General features: G+C 44.2%; 1 protein-coding gene across 1 annotated transcript in view; it reads right to left on the reverse strand.

The window, feature by feature from the left end:
* The window catches only part of LOC135932616 (hereditary hemochromatosis protein homolog), a 68,717-nt gene extending 54,547 nt beyond the window's left edge, over positions 1–14,170 (reverse strand). Inside the window, exons 1-5 of the mRNA XM_065470108.1 lie at positions 14,021–14,170; positions 8,184–8,237; positions 4,257–4,433; positions 4,119–4,159; positions 3,882–4,057 (exon numbers count right to left, since the gene is read on the reverse strand). Coding sequence (XP_065326180.1) covers positions 3,882–4,057; positions 4,119–4,159; positions 4,257–4,433; positions 8,184–8,237; positions 14,021–14,170 — 598 coding nt within the window. The remainder of the gene's footprint in view (positions 1–3,881; positions 4,058–4,118; positions 4,160–4,256; positions 4,434–8,183; positions 8,238–14,020) is intronic.
* Positions 14,171–15,685: the final 1,515 nt, after the last annotated feature.

Genomic DNA, 15,685 nt, shown 5'->3' on the forward strand with positions numbered 1-15,685 from the left:
GCTAGATTTGGGTGCAAGACTACATATGGCTCTCATCAGGTCAGTATTCTTGTGTGAAAATCTAGTCTCCATTTCTGAAATGGCCCTGTCAAGGATGTTTAGTAGGGATCTTTTCTGAGACTGATGGGGAGAAATGGTAGGGTCACCAGAGTCTGTATGGCCCAAAGTTGAGAGCACAACACTTTGAACCAGGTGTTTGATTATTGTTCTTCTTCTCTTTGTTGGATGTGACTAATCCTCAGCAGGAGATGACACTCCCCAGCAGTCATCCTCACGGATGTTTTTTAAGGAGTCAAGTGCTGCACTAACAATCTCAGACGCACTGCACAGATCAACTGACAGACTGTAGAATAGCATTTGCTGGTTTCAAGACACCAAGCACTCGCACCAGGAACTTTCCATTCTCAAAGAAGTGATGCCTCTTAATTTGGCATAGCAGGCCTGATGCCTCGGTGCATAGGTCAACTGCAGCATCATCATCCTCTGTCATCTCAGGCCATGTCCACACTAATACGTTTTCGTTTGAAAACGCATCTTTTTCTCTCCGTTCTGGCCTTCCGTCCACACTGAGACGGCGTTTTCGGTCAAGGAAAAGGCAGGTTTTTGAAAACGCTCTCCAAAGAGGATACATTTGAAAACGCTGTTTTAGTGTCGCAGTGTGAACAGCGAACCCGGAGCCTTTTCGAAAACCATGACACAAGGGGCTATATAGACACATGCCTTTGTAGCCCCTTGTTTCAATCAAGTGCTGCTTTCCAATTGTTAAAACCAGTTAAGGTAAAAACTACATCCCTCTCATTAACATTGCTGCCATATTTCCGAAAGGGGAAGCATGCGTCCCGCACAACACAGTACTCTAGCCATGGTCGTGTGCGGTACCAGGCAGGATTGAACGATCTTAATGTTGTACTACCAAATACACATTTGGGGTAACTACTCAGTATTGGCTGGGATATTGCCGCTTAAATCACTGGGTAGCTGAGCGGGTGCTTTGGGGCAGCGGTTGTTGGCAGGGGTACAGGAGAAGCAGAGCCTGTTGATGCCAGAGGAGCAGACATGCTAGCTGCTGTCTTTGATGTACCAGCAGCATCATCATTGCTACTGATACTGGTACAGGCAGGAGCCACTACACTTTTTAAAAGCTTGGAAAAAAGGATGCATCTCACAGCATTAACTATCCTTTTTGAACTGCTGTAAGGAGGGGTGAAAAGTGAAGAAGCTTTACTAAAATAACTGTGATTACATCAATCAAATTTCAATCAATCAAATTTATTTATATAGCACATTTTAAAGACCGAAGTACACCAAAGTGCTTTCCAGTAAAATCATGATACAGATAAAAATCACAATATAAAATATAAATTACAGATATAAATAATAAATAGAATATAAAATAATTAAATAATCTAAATGCAAAGCCAGATGTAAATTACCCTAATTAGCCTTGAATGCCAGGTTAAACAAATACGTTTTTAGACGTGATTTAAAAGACTGAATGGAATCTGATGCACGAATATGAAGAGGAAGAGTATTCCATAACCTGGGTGCGGCAACGGCAAAGGCACGGTCTCCTCTGGTCTTCAGCCGAGACCTAGGTTGCACTAAGAGCAGTTGGCCCGATGATCTTAGTGCTCTCTTAGGGCTATACAGACAGAGGAGATCAGCTAGGTAGTCAGGTGCCATATTGTTTAGGATTTTATAAGTAAACAATAAAATTTTAAAATCAATTCGATATTTAATAGGAAGCCAATGTAAGTTGGCCAGAACAGGGGTGATAGAATCATATTTTCTAGTGCCGGTCAAGAGACGTGCTGCGGCATTTTGGACCAGCTGCAATCGCTGAAGAAGAGAAGATTGTAGGCCCAAGTAAAGAGAATTACAATAATCCAGTCTTGAAGTGATGAAAGCATGAATGAGTTTCTCCAGATCTTTGCGTGGTATATACGGTTTAGCCTTAGAAATTAGGCGCAGTTGGTGAAAGCTGGTTTTTACCACATTAGAAACCTGTTTATCTAGTTTGAAGGAACTATCCATGAAAACTCCAAGATTCCTAGCAGCTTCAGTGAGGTGATTAGCAACAGGCCCGAGTGTGCCAATCAGTTGTCCCAGAGGCATATTTCTATCAAAAACGATAATTTCTGTCTTCTTTTCATTTAAAGTAAGAAAGTTATGTGATAACCAGTCTTTGACATTCCTCAGACAATCAAACAGGGGATGTAGTGAAGATGAAACATCCCCAGTCAGGTGGAGGTAGATTTGAATATCATCAGCATAGCAGTGAAAAGAGACATTATGTTTTTCAAAAATGGAGCCCAAGGGCAACATGTACAGAGAAAACAACACAGGACCCAATACCGAGCCCTGGGGCACACCACAGCAAAAAGGGGCAGAAGAAGAGGAATATTTTCCCATCATGACAGAGAACGACCTCTCAGAGAAATATGATTTAAACCATGATAGGACATTTCCTTTAAGGCCTGCTACTTGTTCCAACCTTGCCAAAAGGATATCATGGTCAACCGTGTCAAAGGCTGAAGTCAAATCCAATAGAACTAAGACCGCAGAGCGCCCAGAGTCAGCGATTAGAAGAAGGTCATTGAAAACTCTTAGTAGGGCAGTTTCGGTGCTGTGACGCGGTCTAAATCCAGACTGGAATTTATCACTTATACCATTTCTCTCTAAGTGGGTCTGTAGTTGCTGAAGCACTATTTTCTCTAAAATTTTTGACATGAAAGGGAGTTTAGAAATCGGCCTGTAATTTGCTAGGGTGTTACGATCAAGGCTGCTTTTCTTGATAACAGGTTGCACGACTGCATGTTTAAAGACAGTCGGAACACAGCCAGATAATAGTGATGAGTTCATTAAAAATAAGATACAGGACCCGATTGTATTTAATGCATCCTTAATGATACGAGAAGGAATAATGTCATGCAGAGAATTTGAGCTTCTCTGGTTATTAATTATTTCCTTTAAAGTCGAGAATGACACAGGTTCAAACTGTTGAAAGACAGTTGAACATTCGGTAACTGGGGCTTGATTTACTACTAGAGAATGTGGGGCCCTTAACACTGAGATTTTATCTATAAAATAATTTAGAAATTTTTCGCAGAGGGCCGGGGAGGCACCCATCGAAACATCAGAGCGGGGATTAACCACTGAGTTAAAGATTTTAAACAGAACTCGAGGATTGTGACTATTAGTTGCAATAATGTTCGACAAAAAAGAAGTTTTTGCCATTTTGGCAGCCTTCTGAAATTTAGACCGGCTCATATGCAGGATGTCAAGGGACACCTGAAGTTGATCTTTTTTCCATCTCCTCTCAGCTCGACGACATTCACGCCTAAGAGCAAGGGTGGATTCATTTAGCCAGGGTTGGCGAGAGGTTTTAAGGCATTTAGTCTTTACTGGAGCCACAGTGTCCAAAATAGAAGAGCATGTAGAAATAAAAGAGTTGACTACGCCATCAACCGAGAGAGGTGCATTACTGATGTCATCGTAACAAGCAGAGTTAGCAAAGGCCGCAGAGAAAAGGGCAACAGCCTCAGAATTAATCAGACGCGATAGGCTCTGTGGACCCTCAGAGTTCAGTTCCATATTGCATAACTGAACATCAAACATAACTGGGAAATGGTCCGAAATCCCAGCATCATTAATGTCCGTGATGCAAATATCCACTCCATACGACAATACCAAGTCCAGCATATGCCCTTTAGTGTGGGTTGATTTTCTCACCCACTGAGTGAGATTAAAAGAGTCAATAAGGGCAAGAAAATCCTTAGCCAATAAGTCCGCCTCACAGCATATATGAATGTTAAAATCACCACAAATAAGAACACGATCAAAATTTAAAAAGATAAATCCTAAAAGATCAGCAAATTCACGGATAAAATCCTTATTGCGCTTCGGAGGTCGATACACCACCGCGCAGAGGGTCCGGGGGGAACCGGACAGCTCCAGTAGTTGTACTTCGAAGCTGGAATACGAGGCAGGAGGCAGTTGCCGCACTCGGAATTTACTTCTAAAAACCGAGGCTAGCCCTCCACCCCTGCCCACGGTCCTAGGAGAGTTAAAGAAAGCACAGTCCAGAGGAAGAAGTTCCGAAAAGGAAGAGGACTCACCGGGGCGAATCCAGGTCTCCGTTAGAAACAGGACATCCAGCCTTGACGCGAGAAAAAAGTCGTTTACAACGAAGGACTTGTTCACCAGTGACCTAGTGTTTAGCAGAGCCATTCGGAGCGTAGCCACTTTAACGCTACTAGGAGCGCGTCCCAGCCGGCGATGATTGCTGTGATCCACACCTCTTCCAGAGACCTGCTTCCAGCTCCATACAGGTCGGCACTCAACTGGTAGGACCGAGTGGGCTTGCTGGCCTGCATAGCAAATCCATCGATGGCGACACAGTCTGAAAGTATACTGGGAGGGCCGCAAGATGTCTATGATGGAGCGGTGATTAACCACTCCATGTGCTTTTAAATAGGCTTTAATACGAACGCGAAAACCACTCCGTTTACCCCGTTTCCTATGTCGTTTCTTGTGTGGTGGAAGAAAAGGCAGGTAGTATGTGCAGGCGGAAGTATCCGTTCGAGACTGGGAAAAATTCCCTAAATTCCAATATAGATCTGACTTTTGATGATTCAAGGGTCGAAGATTTAAAAGAGTTAGAATTAGAGCAGTAACATCCGGAAAGCATATAGAAAATAGTAAGGCAAAGAGTAAACAACACTCAGGAAGACGGATCCAGAGACGGCTCGCCATACACACTGGCGCCATCTTCGATCACAAAGCCGTCATCAGTACGTGAAATGAGAAAACTGTTGAGTGCAGAGTTGAAAGCTGGGGCAGGGCTTTGTGTCGGGGTCTGAGTCTAACAGACACAGGTCCTCCAGTCGGCTCTATGCAGTAGTGATGTGCGATACCACCGATTTCCTTTCCGATCCGATACCAAGTAAAATTCAGGTTGGTATTGACGATACTGATCCGATACCGATACTTTGTACAAAAACTTATATATATTTTAATATTTTTATTTTAAATATATATAAAATATAATATTTTATTGTATTTCAAACTACAGCTTCATAATGATTACAGGACATCAGACTACTTGTTCTTACTGCTTAATAATGTAGAATTATCACATGGAAATAAAAAACCTGAGGTTGTGCGCCATTTGAACACGTTGCCTGCCTGCAGCACTAAAGGACTCCATGAGAGACCCTAGCAGCACCTGTCCCTCTCCTCTCCTCCTCTTCAGTTCACCTCAACATACGCTCGTCATATTCTGTGATATGATTTACTCTGAGGTGTTTGACAAGGTTAGTGGTGTTTCCACAACACCTCACTGTCTTGCCAGATGTATCGCAAACCGCTTCTTGGCTGTTTGTGGAGGTAAAATACGTCCACACATGACTCCGTTTAGACTCAGCCATTGTTGGGAGTGCACACGCCAAGGGGCTGCGACACATTTATACAGCCGTATTTCGCGCATGACTATGAAAGGCGGAAGACGAAGTAGTTCCTTCCAATGTAGACGATCCGAATGATAAAGGCTGTGTCCCAATCCAGCGACCGCACTCTCCGGAGTACGCATTTTGAGACCTATTACGTCACAGCAACACAACGACGGCTGTCCCAATCCGAAGTGTACTCCAAATTCGTACTCCAAATGTGCCGTCGATTTCCCCAAATTTAAAGTGTGGTCCGGTGTACACTTCATGGTCCCATATATCCCACAATTCATACCGTGGCGGTGGGTGTGGATAATTTTGCCGAAAAATAAGGCAGACGGCTGAAGCGGAGCAGCCGAAGAGTAAACTTTCAAAAGTAATTACTGAATATGATGTCACTCATATATGTGCGAATGTTTAATAATCAAGAACATTAAAACATGACTGTTCACCACATGTCAGCAAAGTTTTGTGACATTAGTGATGATTGTACTAACTTGGTTTTAAAGTCTTTACTTTAAAATATATGCCGTCCAATAGTCGACCTTAATCTTACAGAGAATGTGATGATTTTATGGATAATTAAAGTCAGTCATATATCCACAAACACAACAAGCTGAAAGTCAGTGATGCTGCTCGGTTTGCAGTCCTGAATATCACGGCACAAGCAGGATTTACTGCACTGTTAATGTTAGCTATGTTATATTGCTGCCTCTGTTCGGTGGTGTCGAGCCAAACGGACTTTAACGTGTGTTTGAACGAGCTGACGGTTCACTCGTTAAGCTGAAAGAAAGATGCTTTAATCACAGGAGTCACACATGTGTCCACTGTACCATCTGGGAACTCTTCTTGTTTAGCACTCGTAACAACACAAACACTAAATCCTCCTTCTCTTGTGCTGTTTTGTAGCAGTGTATACACCTGAGACTGTCACCTGTCTGTCTGTCCTGCACTCTCTCTCTTTTTCTTTCTCTCTGATTGTGTAATAAAAGTATGAACATGTATTTATAAGTTACACTTGTGTTTGAATCCTGCAGCTTATCACACATTTGATTTCCATGTGTGACAACTGCAAGTGTCCAGAGTGAGGACAGACTGAGGGACCCACTGCTGCACATCATCTGTGAGGCTTTGCACCCCTGATGATCCACCAGGACAAACTCAGCAGTGTGTGAGGAAGAGGAGGAGGAAGAGCCAGCAGCAGCTGACAGATGGAGAGAATAGACAGACTGTTCCCTGTTTGTGAAGGACTGCTAGAAAAGTTTAAAATAACTAATTGTCTGTCCTGAATCAGTCTTATTAGGTGATGTTCAAATAATGTTATCATCCCAGTGTTTTCAGTGTGGGAGAAAGTACTCAGGGCCTTCAAGTTACACACTATGAAAGGCAGAAACAAGTTTAATGTTCAGAAACCTAAAGTATGTATCAGCAGCAGAATGGAGCTAAAAATAAATGTTTGTTTCAGTTCTATGAAGCTTTTAGTATTTTGGGTTAGTAGTACTGCTGTGTTTGTTGTATCATATTGCTGTAATTGTTTAAATGCTTTATATATTCTGAGGTAAGTTGATCAATAGTGTTACATCATATTCTATAAGGATGTTATGTGTTTGTATACTTTCTGCCCAGTTTGACCCATTTAGCAGAAGTCAGCCTGTTTAAGGCTCTGATATCTATTCTGTATGACTTAAAGCTGTTATGACATGGTATGATTTTCTCACCCAATAAAGGAATATTTAATATATCAGTCTACTCTTCATTGTATCAGAAACAGTTATCACAGCTCGGACATTTCCTTGTCCCACGTATATGTAAGCATTGCAGCATGCAACCTGAATCTTTACTGAAGCCCAGTGAATGACACAGAGTTCAAGCTCACTCCTGTAATATATCATAATAATCTGACAATAACTATAATATTGGCCATATTATATTTACATTGCCAAAGTGAGATGACTTTAGTTTCATGAACAACATTAGCTAATTTTTATTTACTAACTAGTCTTGAAATAACTGTTCAGTACAGAAATGAAGCCCAACAATCATATTTTTACAGTCCCGTGGTCTCAGCCTCAGATACTCAACAAATCAAAGTGATGTCGTACAAAAAATGAACGAACAAAAAAACCTTCCCCCCCCCCTCCCCATTTCTGTCAAACAATGCTGTATGAAACGTTTCTCGCGGTTAGTATCATGGTTTTTAGGCAACCTGAGCAGCGCAACGAAGGCCAGACCGTCCCATTTCACAAGCCTCTCACTTCCGCACTTCTCGTACTTCGTAGTACGCGCCGTACGTAGTATGTGAACTGCGTGTACTCCAAAGCGTGTGGTCGCTGGATTGGGACACAGCCATAGTTTCTTTCCACTGTGTTCCTGTTAATGATAAACTACAAATTTACCCCAGATTACTAAAATATCAATGTTTTAATATGAGAATCGATTCTAGAAGATAAACAACTGGTATCGGAGGAATGAATATTTCAGTATCGATCCACACACCACTACTATGCAGCAGACAGGCTCACAGAAAGAAATGCGTCTCTACCAGACTGAAATTGTGAGAACAGAAACGGACTAGCCTCCTATTGAATGGAGAAATATAGTTGTATTTTTTAGTACAACTATATTTACTTATCTCACGAGTCACTATGAGTTTTTTGACGACGGGGATTAGTTGCTTCATTTTGCTCTGCCCTGGCTACGGAGAAACCTGACACCGGGTCTCATTTGCATACTAACAGTGATTGGATGTTTAGCTGGGGGAGGAGGGTCTCTGTCCAGTGCTGTGTGAGCCTGCACACAAACAGAGCACGGAGGGAAAGAGCGAACAAGACGTAAAACCTATCGTCACATTTGTGCCTTTTCCAGCTACTGTAGTAAATCTTGTCCGTATTCAGTTTGTGGGTAATGTATTATTTTCTTTCTCTACTTCTAAAAGTTTGATTTAAGGGGGCAGGACGTTTGTTTAAGCGGGCGTTGCCCCCTCTTGCACCAGCGTATAGCCGGCCCCGCTCCTTTTATTAAAAATTAAACTCTAGCCAAGGAGCTGTCACGGTATGGCCAACTAGTTTCGCCATGTTGCGTGTCACAGAAGGCAAGTTTTTATGATCCTCAAAGACACACTGCTAGTGAGCTAAACCTGTCTTTCAGTTTCAAAATAGAGGGTTTCAATTACATGGTGTTGTTTGCTTCGTCTGAGAGCAAGAAATGTTTTGGTTGTGGTGGAGAGGGGCATTTAATTCGATTCTGTCCAGAAAGGCTAAGAAACACGCAGCCAGCGGTTGATGCAGCTGGAGAGCGGGTGTTGGTGTCCGGTGTTCCAGATTAACTGGCGTCGCAGATCAACTGGCGTTGGTCGAACAGATATGTGGTAGACTTGCTTTTCAGGAGCCGGTACCGACAAAACAGCAAATAAACACCAATGTGTCATCTGTGACATTTGTGAGGTTACCTCAAACACACTCCGTCAGTCTTGTTGCTCTTGAACAACAAAATGTTTAAAAATCTCGCGAGTTTACCTGGTGATATCCTCATGCAGGAGGCGATCGCGAAAACAGCAAACAATTAACACCACACCGATACTGCTCACAGGACAGCAAGAGTAAACGATCGGGAGAATCTTGTCGTCGTTGTCGTTCCCCTCGTACGTTTTATTACTCCGATTTCAGCGTTTTCGCTGCACAACTAAAGCGTGCAGTTTACTTTGTGTGCACTCAAATGGAGTCGAGTCAACTAGCTCCACCTCTGGCCAAGTGCCACAGCCTACAGCCAGATTAACTTGTGACATACATCTGCACCTGGCTCTATCGCTACGTTTGAATTCGTTTCATGCACAATACATTTGGAACTATTTTCTGTTTTTGTGTCTTGCAAATAAACCTTTAAAATAAAAAATGTTATTATGCATTTATTTTTGGCCTACATCAGTACTGCTGATGACGATGATGATGTTTAGGAAAATACTTTATATGTCCCTGTCTTTTCTTTTCTCTGTCTCTCCTTTTTTATGTGCGAATTCAAAATAGGCACATTAAATTTGAATGGTGCTAGAGATGAGGTGAAAAGAGCTGCTTTTTTTCAAGCTTATGGATTAAAAAAATTAGATATTATATTGGTTCAAGAAACTCACAGTACTGTTGACAATGAGAGTGACTGGAGGAAGGGCTGTGTGGGGGATGTGTTTTTTTTAGTCAGAAGTCCAGCTGTAGTGGAGGTGTGGGGATTGTGTTCTCTAAGAATTTTTAGCCTGTTTCTTGCGAAGCAGAGGAAACAATCAAGGGGTGTTTACTGAAACTTAAAGTCAAATATGAAAATGTGAATTTTGTTTTTCTCAATGTATATGCTCCAACTAAAGGAGAGGACGGAATTGTTTTTTTAAATGTCCTGTGTGATACTGTTCAGGATTCTAGTGATGATGAGTATTTGTTTTTAGGTGAGGATTTCAATTGTATGCACTACTGGTCAAGGAAAACGCAGCGTTTTGAAAACGCTCTTCAAAGCGGATACATTTGAAAACGCCGTTGTCGCGTTGCAGTGTGGACAGCGAACCTGGAGCCTTGGCACATTTCAGTCATGTGACCAATTAAACTAAGACAGCGGAGGGCATAATACAGCAGTTGTTTTGTTTGCTCTCAATTTTGACAGCCCTATTAAAGATTAATATCAGTTTGTCCATGCTCCAGATAGCTTTTCTTCAAATTCATTAATTCTCACTCACTTTTGCAACTTTGTACTTTCGTGTTACCTGCAGCAACAACTCCACCTCATTGTTAGTCCATTTAAAAAACTCGGTGCTTTTCGGATAGGAACCACACAGAACCTCATCCTGCATCCTCTCGCAGGCTCAGAGACAGTATACGTGGAGTCATTCTAAGGACAATCGTTTATCTTTGGCAAGACTGGATCGTGTATACTCAAACACCATTTGAGTATTTTTAAAGACTGTCAGATAACCCCTGTTGACTTCTCTGATTATTGTCTGGTTTTTGTTCTGTTTTCATTAAAAATGTTCGTGTACGGAGTGCCTACTGGCATTTCAATACAGCCTTGTTGCATGACAAAGCTTTTAGAGCAGCCTTTGAGTATTTTTGGCTCAGTTTGCTGTCAGCTGTTATAAGGACTTTTTTAAGAGTGATTTCTCAGAAAATCTCAGTTTGTGCAATAGCTTCTTCAAGGGACTCCCTCAGGTGGCAGCTGAAGCCAATCGAAAATTGGAGGCTCAGCCAACTTTGCATGAACTTGGTGGAACTCCTGGTATTGATGGTCTTCCTGTTGAATTTTACAAAGCCTTTTGGTCTGTGATGGGTGAGGATTTGGTTGTCACGGATAGTCTGCAGAGAGGCTTGCTGCCTTTGAGCTGTAGAAGAGTGGGACTCACTCTGCTACCAAAGAAGGGAGATCTACGCAATTTGAAGAACTGGAGACCAGTCTCGTTGCTCTGTACAGACTGTAAGATTTTTTCCAAAGTCCTGACCACCAGACTTCGAGACGTGATGGCTTCTTTCAGTCATTGGGACCAAACATATTGCGTGCCCGGCAGGCTGATAAGTTATAATATCACTTTGACTAGAGATGTTTTGGACCTATCTAACTCGGGCATAGATATTGGTCTCATTTCTATAGACCAAGTCAAAGCTTTTGACCGGGTTGAACACCAATATTTGTGACAAACTTTAGCTGCTTTTCACTTCAGCCCAGGTTTTGTAGCAATGATTCAGGTTCTGTACCGTGACATTACGAGTGTACTGAAATAAATGGAGTCTTAAGTGGTCCATTCAATGTTCAAAGGGGGGTGAGGCAGGGCTGTTCTTTGTCAGGGATGCTGTATTCCCTGGCAATTGAACCTTTGCTTCACAAATTAAGACAGGACTTGTGTGGTGTTTATATCCCTGGGTGCAATGTATCTCTAAAGTTGTCAGCTTATGCCGATAATTGTTCTGATCCACTCATAGAAAGATATTGAGGTTTTAGGGAACACAGTTTCTCTTTTTGATTGTATTTCTTCTGCCAAAATAAACTAGGAAAAGAATGAGGCTGTAACTGTGAGAGGTCAGCTGGGCTTAAGTATTTTGGGGTGTTTCTAGTCAATGCACCTTTTTTTGCAGAAAAAAGTGATAAAGTTGGATAAAGTGAATGGTCGGCTTTCAAAATGGAGGTGGGCTTTACCTAAAATGTCATACAGAAGCCAGGTTCTTGTTATCAATAATTTGGTTTCTTCTGCTCTGTGGCACCGGTTGACTTGTGTTGATCCCCCAGTTACTCTTTTGTCTAACATTCAAAGGATCCTGGTGAACTTTTTTTGGGATAAGCTGCACTGGATTTCTCAAAGTGTCCTTTTTCTCCCTAGGGAGGAAGGTGGACAAGGTCTGGTCCATTTGGCCAGTAGAGGTGCAGCTTTTCGCTTTCAGTTTATTCAGAGGCTACTTACAGGACCCCCAGATCTAGTGTGGAGGAGGGTATCGTGCTGTATTCTTCAGCAGCTTGGTGGCATGGGTTTAGATTTATCTCTGTTTCTGATGGACTCGAGCAAGCTGTACTCTTCAGTTGTTCCACCTTTTTATAAGAGTGTTTTTCTGTATGGGGTCTGCTGAGGAAAGGAAGGCAACAGCAGGCTAAATCTGTACTGGTTGCTGGAAGAACCTGTACTATTTGGCAGCTTGCTGGATTGCCCTGTCTGGGGGAGGACTACTTTATCCAGACAGCTCCATGCTGCACAGGTTTTTTTCTCTGAAGAGGGTGGTAGAGCTGGCTGCACCTCGGCTGGATAATCCTGATGGACTTGCTGCCCAGCTTGGAATAAGGTCTACTCGAGTTGTTGGTCAGCTTTTGGATCATTGGAAACACAAGTTAGGTGGAGCTGAGTGTTCACTTTTGGCAGGTTATTGTGAAGGCACTCTGTTTCCAAATCATTTGGATCCTTTTCCTTCCATCAGACTGTTTCCTGGTTTTAAGAACTGCTCTGGGCCTTTACTGGATGCCGTGGATGTTGTGGGGGTGTCCCTAGAAGGGGCCTCTAGAAAAACTTTGTATAGGTTGCTTGTAAAAATTCTCAATCAAAGCAAGCTGAATGGATGCAATGACACAGTGTAGAGGACCCATCTCTCCTTAGCACCTGACTTCACACCAGCATGGAGATCCCTTTATAAGCCTCCCCTCGTGAAAAAACATGCAGACTTACAGTGGAAAATTTTTCATGGCATTGTTGCTGTAAATTCTTTTGTTTCTGTTATTGACGCTGCCGTGGAACACAAATGTCCATTCTGTGAGCAGAGAGAGACCCGGTTTCATGTTTTTCTGAATGTGTTTGCCTCTCAGCTCTGTTTGTGCTACTGAGAGCTATCTTCAGTAGTTGTGGGGAAGGTTTTACACTGAATGTCTTTATTTGTACTTTCAAATTTACTCGTCAATTTTTTTGTTAGGACAGGCAAAAATGGCAGTGTATATTAGTAGGAAGAGGAAGGTGACAGAAGGGCTGAATGCTGAGGTGATCCCTGTGTTTGTCAACATGGTGAATGCTAGGCTGTTGCTAGAATTTAATTTCTATAAGGCAGCCTCAGACCTACATACTTTTTCTCGGGTCTGGGGCTACAGAGAGGCAATCTGTAGTGTGGTGGAGGAGCACCTAGTTTTTGGGCAGGTGTTAATGTAATTATTTGATATATTGTGCTTTTTGATTGATTTTGTGTTACACTTTATTATAACGGGTGTGGTGATATGTCAATTATCTAATGAGAAATAAACATATTTTTTAAAAATCTAATCTCTCTCCCTCTCTCCCTCCCTTCCTCCCTCCCTAGTGCTTTTTCGTGTCTCCGCAGTCAGTCTTGTCTCAGTGTAAAGTCTGTCAGTGCATTTTGTTTGTCCCCATTTTCCTGCTTTACTTTGATAGTCTCGTGTGTTATGTTAACGTTATCAGTTTTGCTTCCCCCATCCTCACTATGTGTGATTTCTCCCAGTTGTGCTCTCCTCCTGTGTCGGGACTTGTCTGGCTCTCAGGGGTCCCCTGGTGCTTCCACCTGCTGGGGGCCACCTGCGTGGGTGCTCAGGCGTTGCAGTGCTTCCACCTGCAGCACCTACGACTTGGTCGCTTCAAAAAGAAATAGTCTGCTTTTTCACACACTCTCCAGCCTCAGTGCCACCTGCTCACTGCAGGTTCAGCTGTCCAGCCCAAAGGCCCCGTCCTCTTGGAGAAACCGGTGCTCCGGCCACCGTCACTCTATGGTTGCTGAGCAACTCCTGGTGGTGAGTCCAAGTGACTATTTTTCTCACACTCCTCCCGAGCCGGTTAAAAGTAAAGACAACAACCCCACCTCAAAGACTGTTAAGACTGATATCCCCGAGACTTTTTTTTTCAAAGACTGCTTGTCATTGTGGAAAAAATTTAAGACCAATTTTTGCAGAGTCTGTTCTTTTCCGAACCTGTTTCTCTGCCTCTCTGTGTTACTGTTCCCGGGGCAGCTATGGTCCAGCCTTCACCTGCACCCTTATCAGTTTCCCAGGTGAGGGGGCTAGGGCCCGGTTGGTCCCTGCTCTGGTTCCCAGGCCAGCTGAGGTTCTGCTAGTCCCTGCATCCGTACCTGCTCCTCGGGTGGGGACAGCAGACGCTCAGCCATTGCCAGTGCCTGTTCTGGCTCCCAGGTTGGGGCAGCTGTGAACCAGTTCACTCCTGCACCCGTACCAACTGCCCGCGTAGGGGTGACTGGTGTCCGTTGTGCCCTGGCACCCATGCCAGTCCCTCAGGTGAGGCTCGCCGAGACACAGCTGACCTCCGCACCAATATTGACTCCTCGTGTGGGAGCGCCTAGTGTCCGGCAGTTGCCTGCACTCCATCCTGTAATGGTTGGAGGCTCTGGTGAGCTCCCATGCCACCATTTGTCTCTGCTGGAGGCTCTGGAGAGCAGGTGCAGCTTGCTTTCTTTGCTGGGGACTCAGGAGAGTCCGTCCAACTGCATACGGTTTCCGCGCCGCTGTATGTCTCCGCTGGAGTCTCAGGAGAGCCGCTCCAGCTGTCTTTTTCCGCTTGAGGCTTAGGTGAGCCAGTCCAGCTGTCTGTTCCTGCAGGAGACTCTGGAGAGTTGGTCCAGCAGTCTGCCTTTGCTGGGGACTTTGGAGAGTCCATCCAGCAGTCCGCAGCTTCCGGGCTGATGTCTGTTCGTGTTGGGGTCTCAGGAGAGCCACTCCAGCCGTCCGCCATTTCCACACCGCCATGTGTGTCGGGTGGAGGCTCTGATGAGTCTGTGCAGTTGTCATCTGCCTCTGCTGGTGGCTCAGGCAGGTTACCCGGCCGGCCACTGCCTGTTCTCCCTTGTGGCTCAGAAGAGCCTATGAAGCCACCTGTTCCTGCCGGAGGCTCGGGATAGTCCCTCTAGTTGCCAGTGCAACCTTTAGCGCAACCATTGGCAGCTGTCACGCTGTCGCCTGCAGCTCCGCCACCCGTGGCATACATGCCACCGTCAGCTAAACCGTTCATAGCTGCCATACCAGCACCAGCTAAACAACCTGCAACTGCCACACTGCCGTTTGGTCCAACTGCTTGTCTTCCAGCTGCATCTCTGCCAGAGGTCAACGTGCCGTCTTCTCAAGCTGTGTGTCCGCCAGCTCCATCTCCGCCAGAGGTCAGTGTGCCTGTCTGGTCCAATGGCGTTTCTGCCAGAGGTCAGAGCGCCGTCTGGTCCAGCCTTGTCTGATCCTGCCTATTGGCTGTCTGCCAAATTGCCCATGCGTTCACGTCCAGCACAGGCTCTACATCCATGCCCCACATGGTCGGCACATCCATATTCCCCCACCAAACCACACCAACATTGGCCACCTTCAAGGCCATTGACCATGGAGCTTCACCTTCGGCACCACTACTTTTCACACAGCCGGCCTATGGATTGGCTTCCCACGCAGTTGACCACTAGAACTGTGTCTGCGTTCCCACCGTCCATGTGGCTGACCCCCTAAACTGAGTCTGCACTGCCAATCTCCTTGCAGCTGGCCTCCAAAACTGCAGTTTTGGACCTCGTGTTTTTGGATTCCTTGTGCTCCAGTTTTGTTTTCTTTGTCCCTAGCCTTATAAATTCACATATCCCTGGACTATCAAGAGCACTAAATTTAACCCAGTTACCAAATGAAAAGGTGTCTCTCCATTGCTTAACCTTTACTAGAGCATATTTCTATGTGTTTGTTCCCTGTGACTAAGCATGAAATGGCTGAAGAAACGCCCAAGCAACCACATCTCCAATCGACAGAGATTAATA

The sequence above is a fragment of the Pelmatolapia mariae genome, linkage group LG22 (assembly GCF_036321145.2).
Source record: "Pelmatolapia mariae isolate MD_Pm_ZW linkage group LG22, Pm_UMD_F_2, whole genome shotgun sequence".
NCBI classification, from domain to species: domain Eukaryota; kingdom Metazoa; phylum Chordata; class Actinopteri; order Cichliformes; family Cichlidae; genus Pelmatolapia; species Pelmatolapia mariae.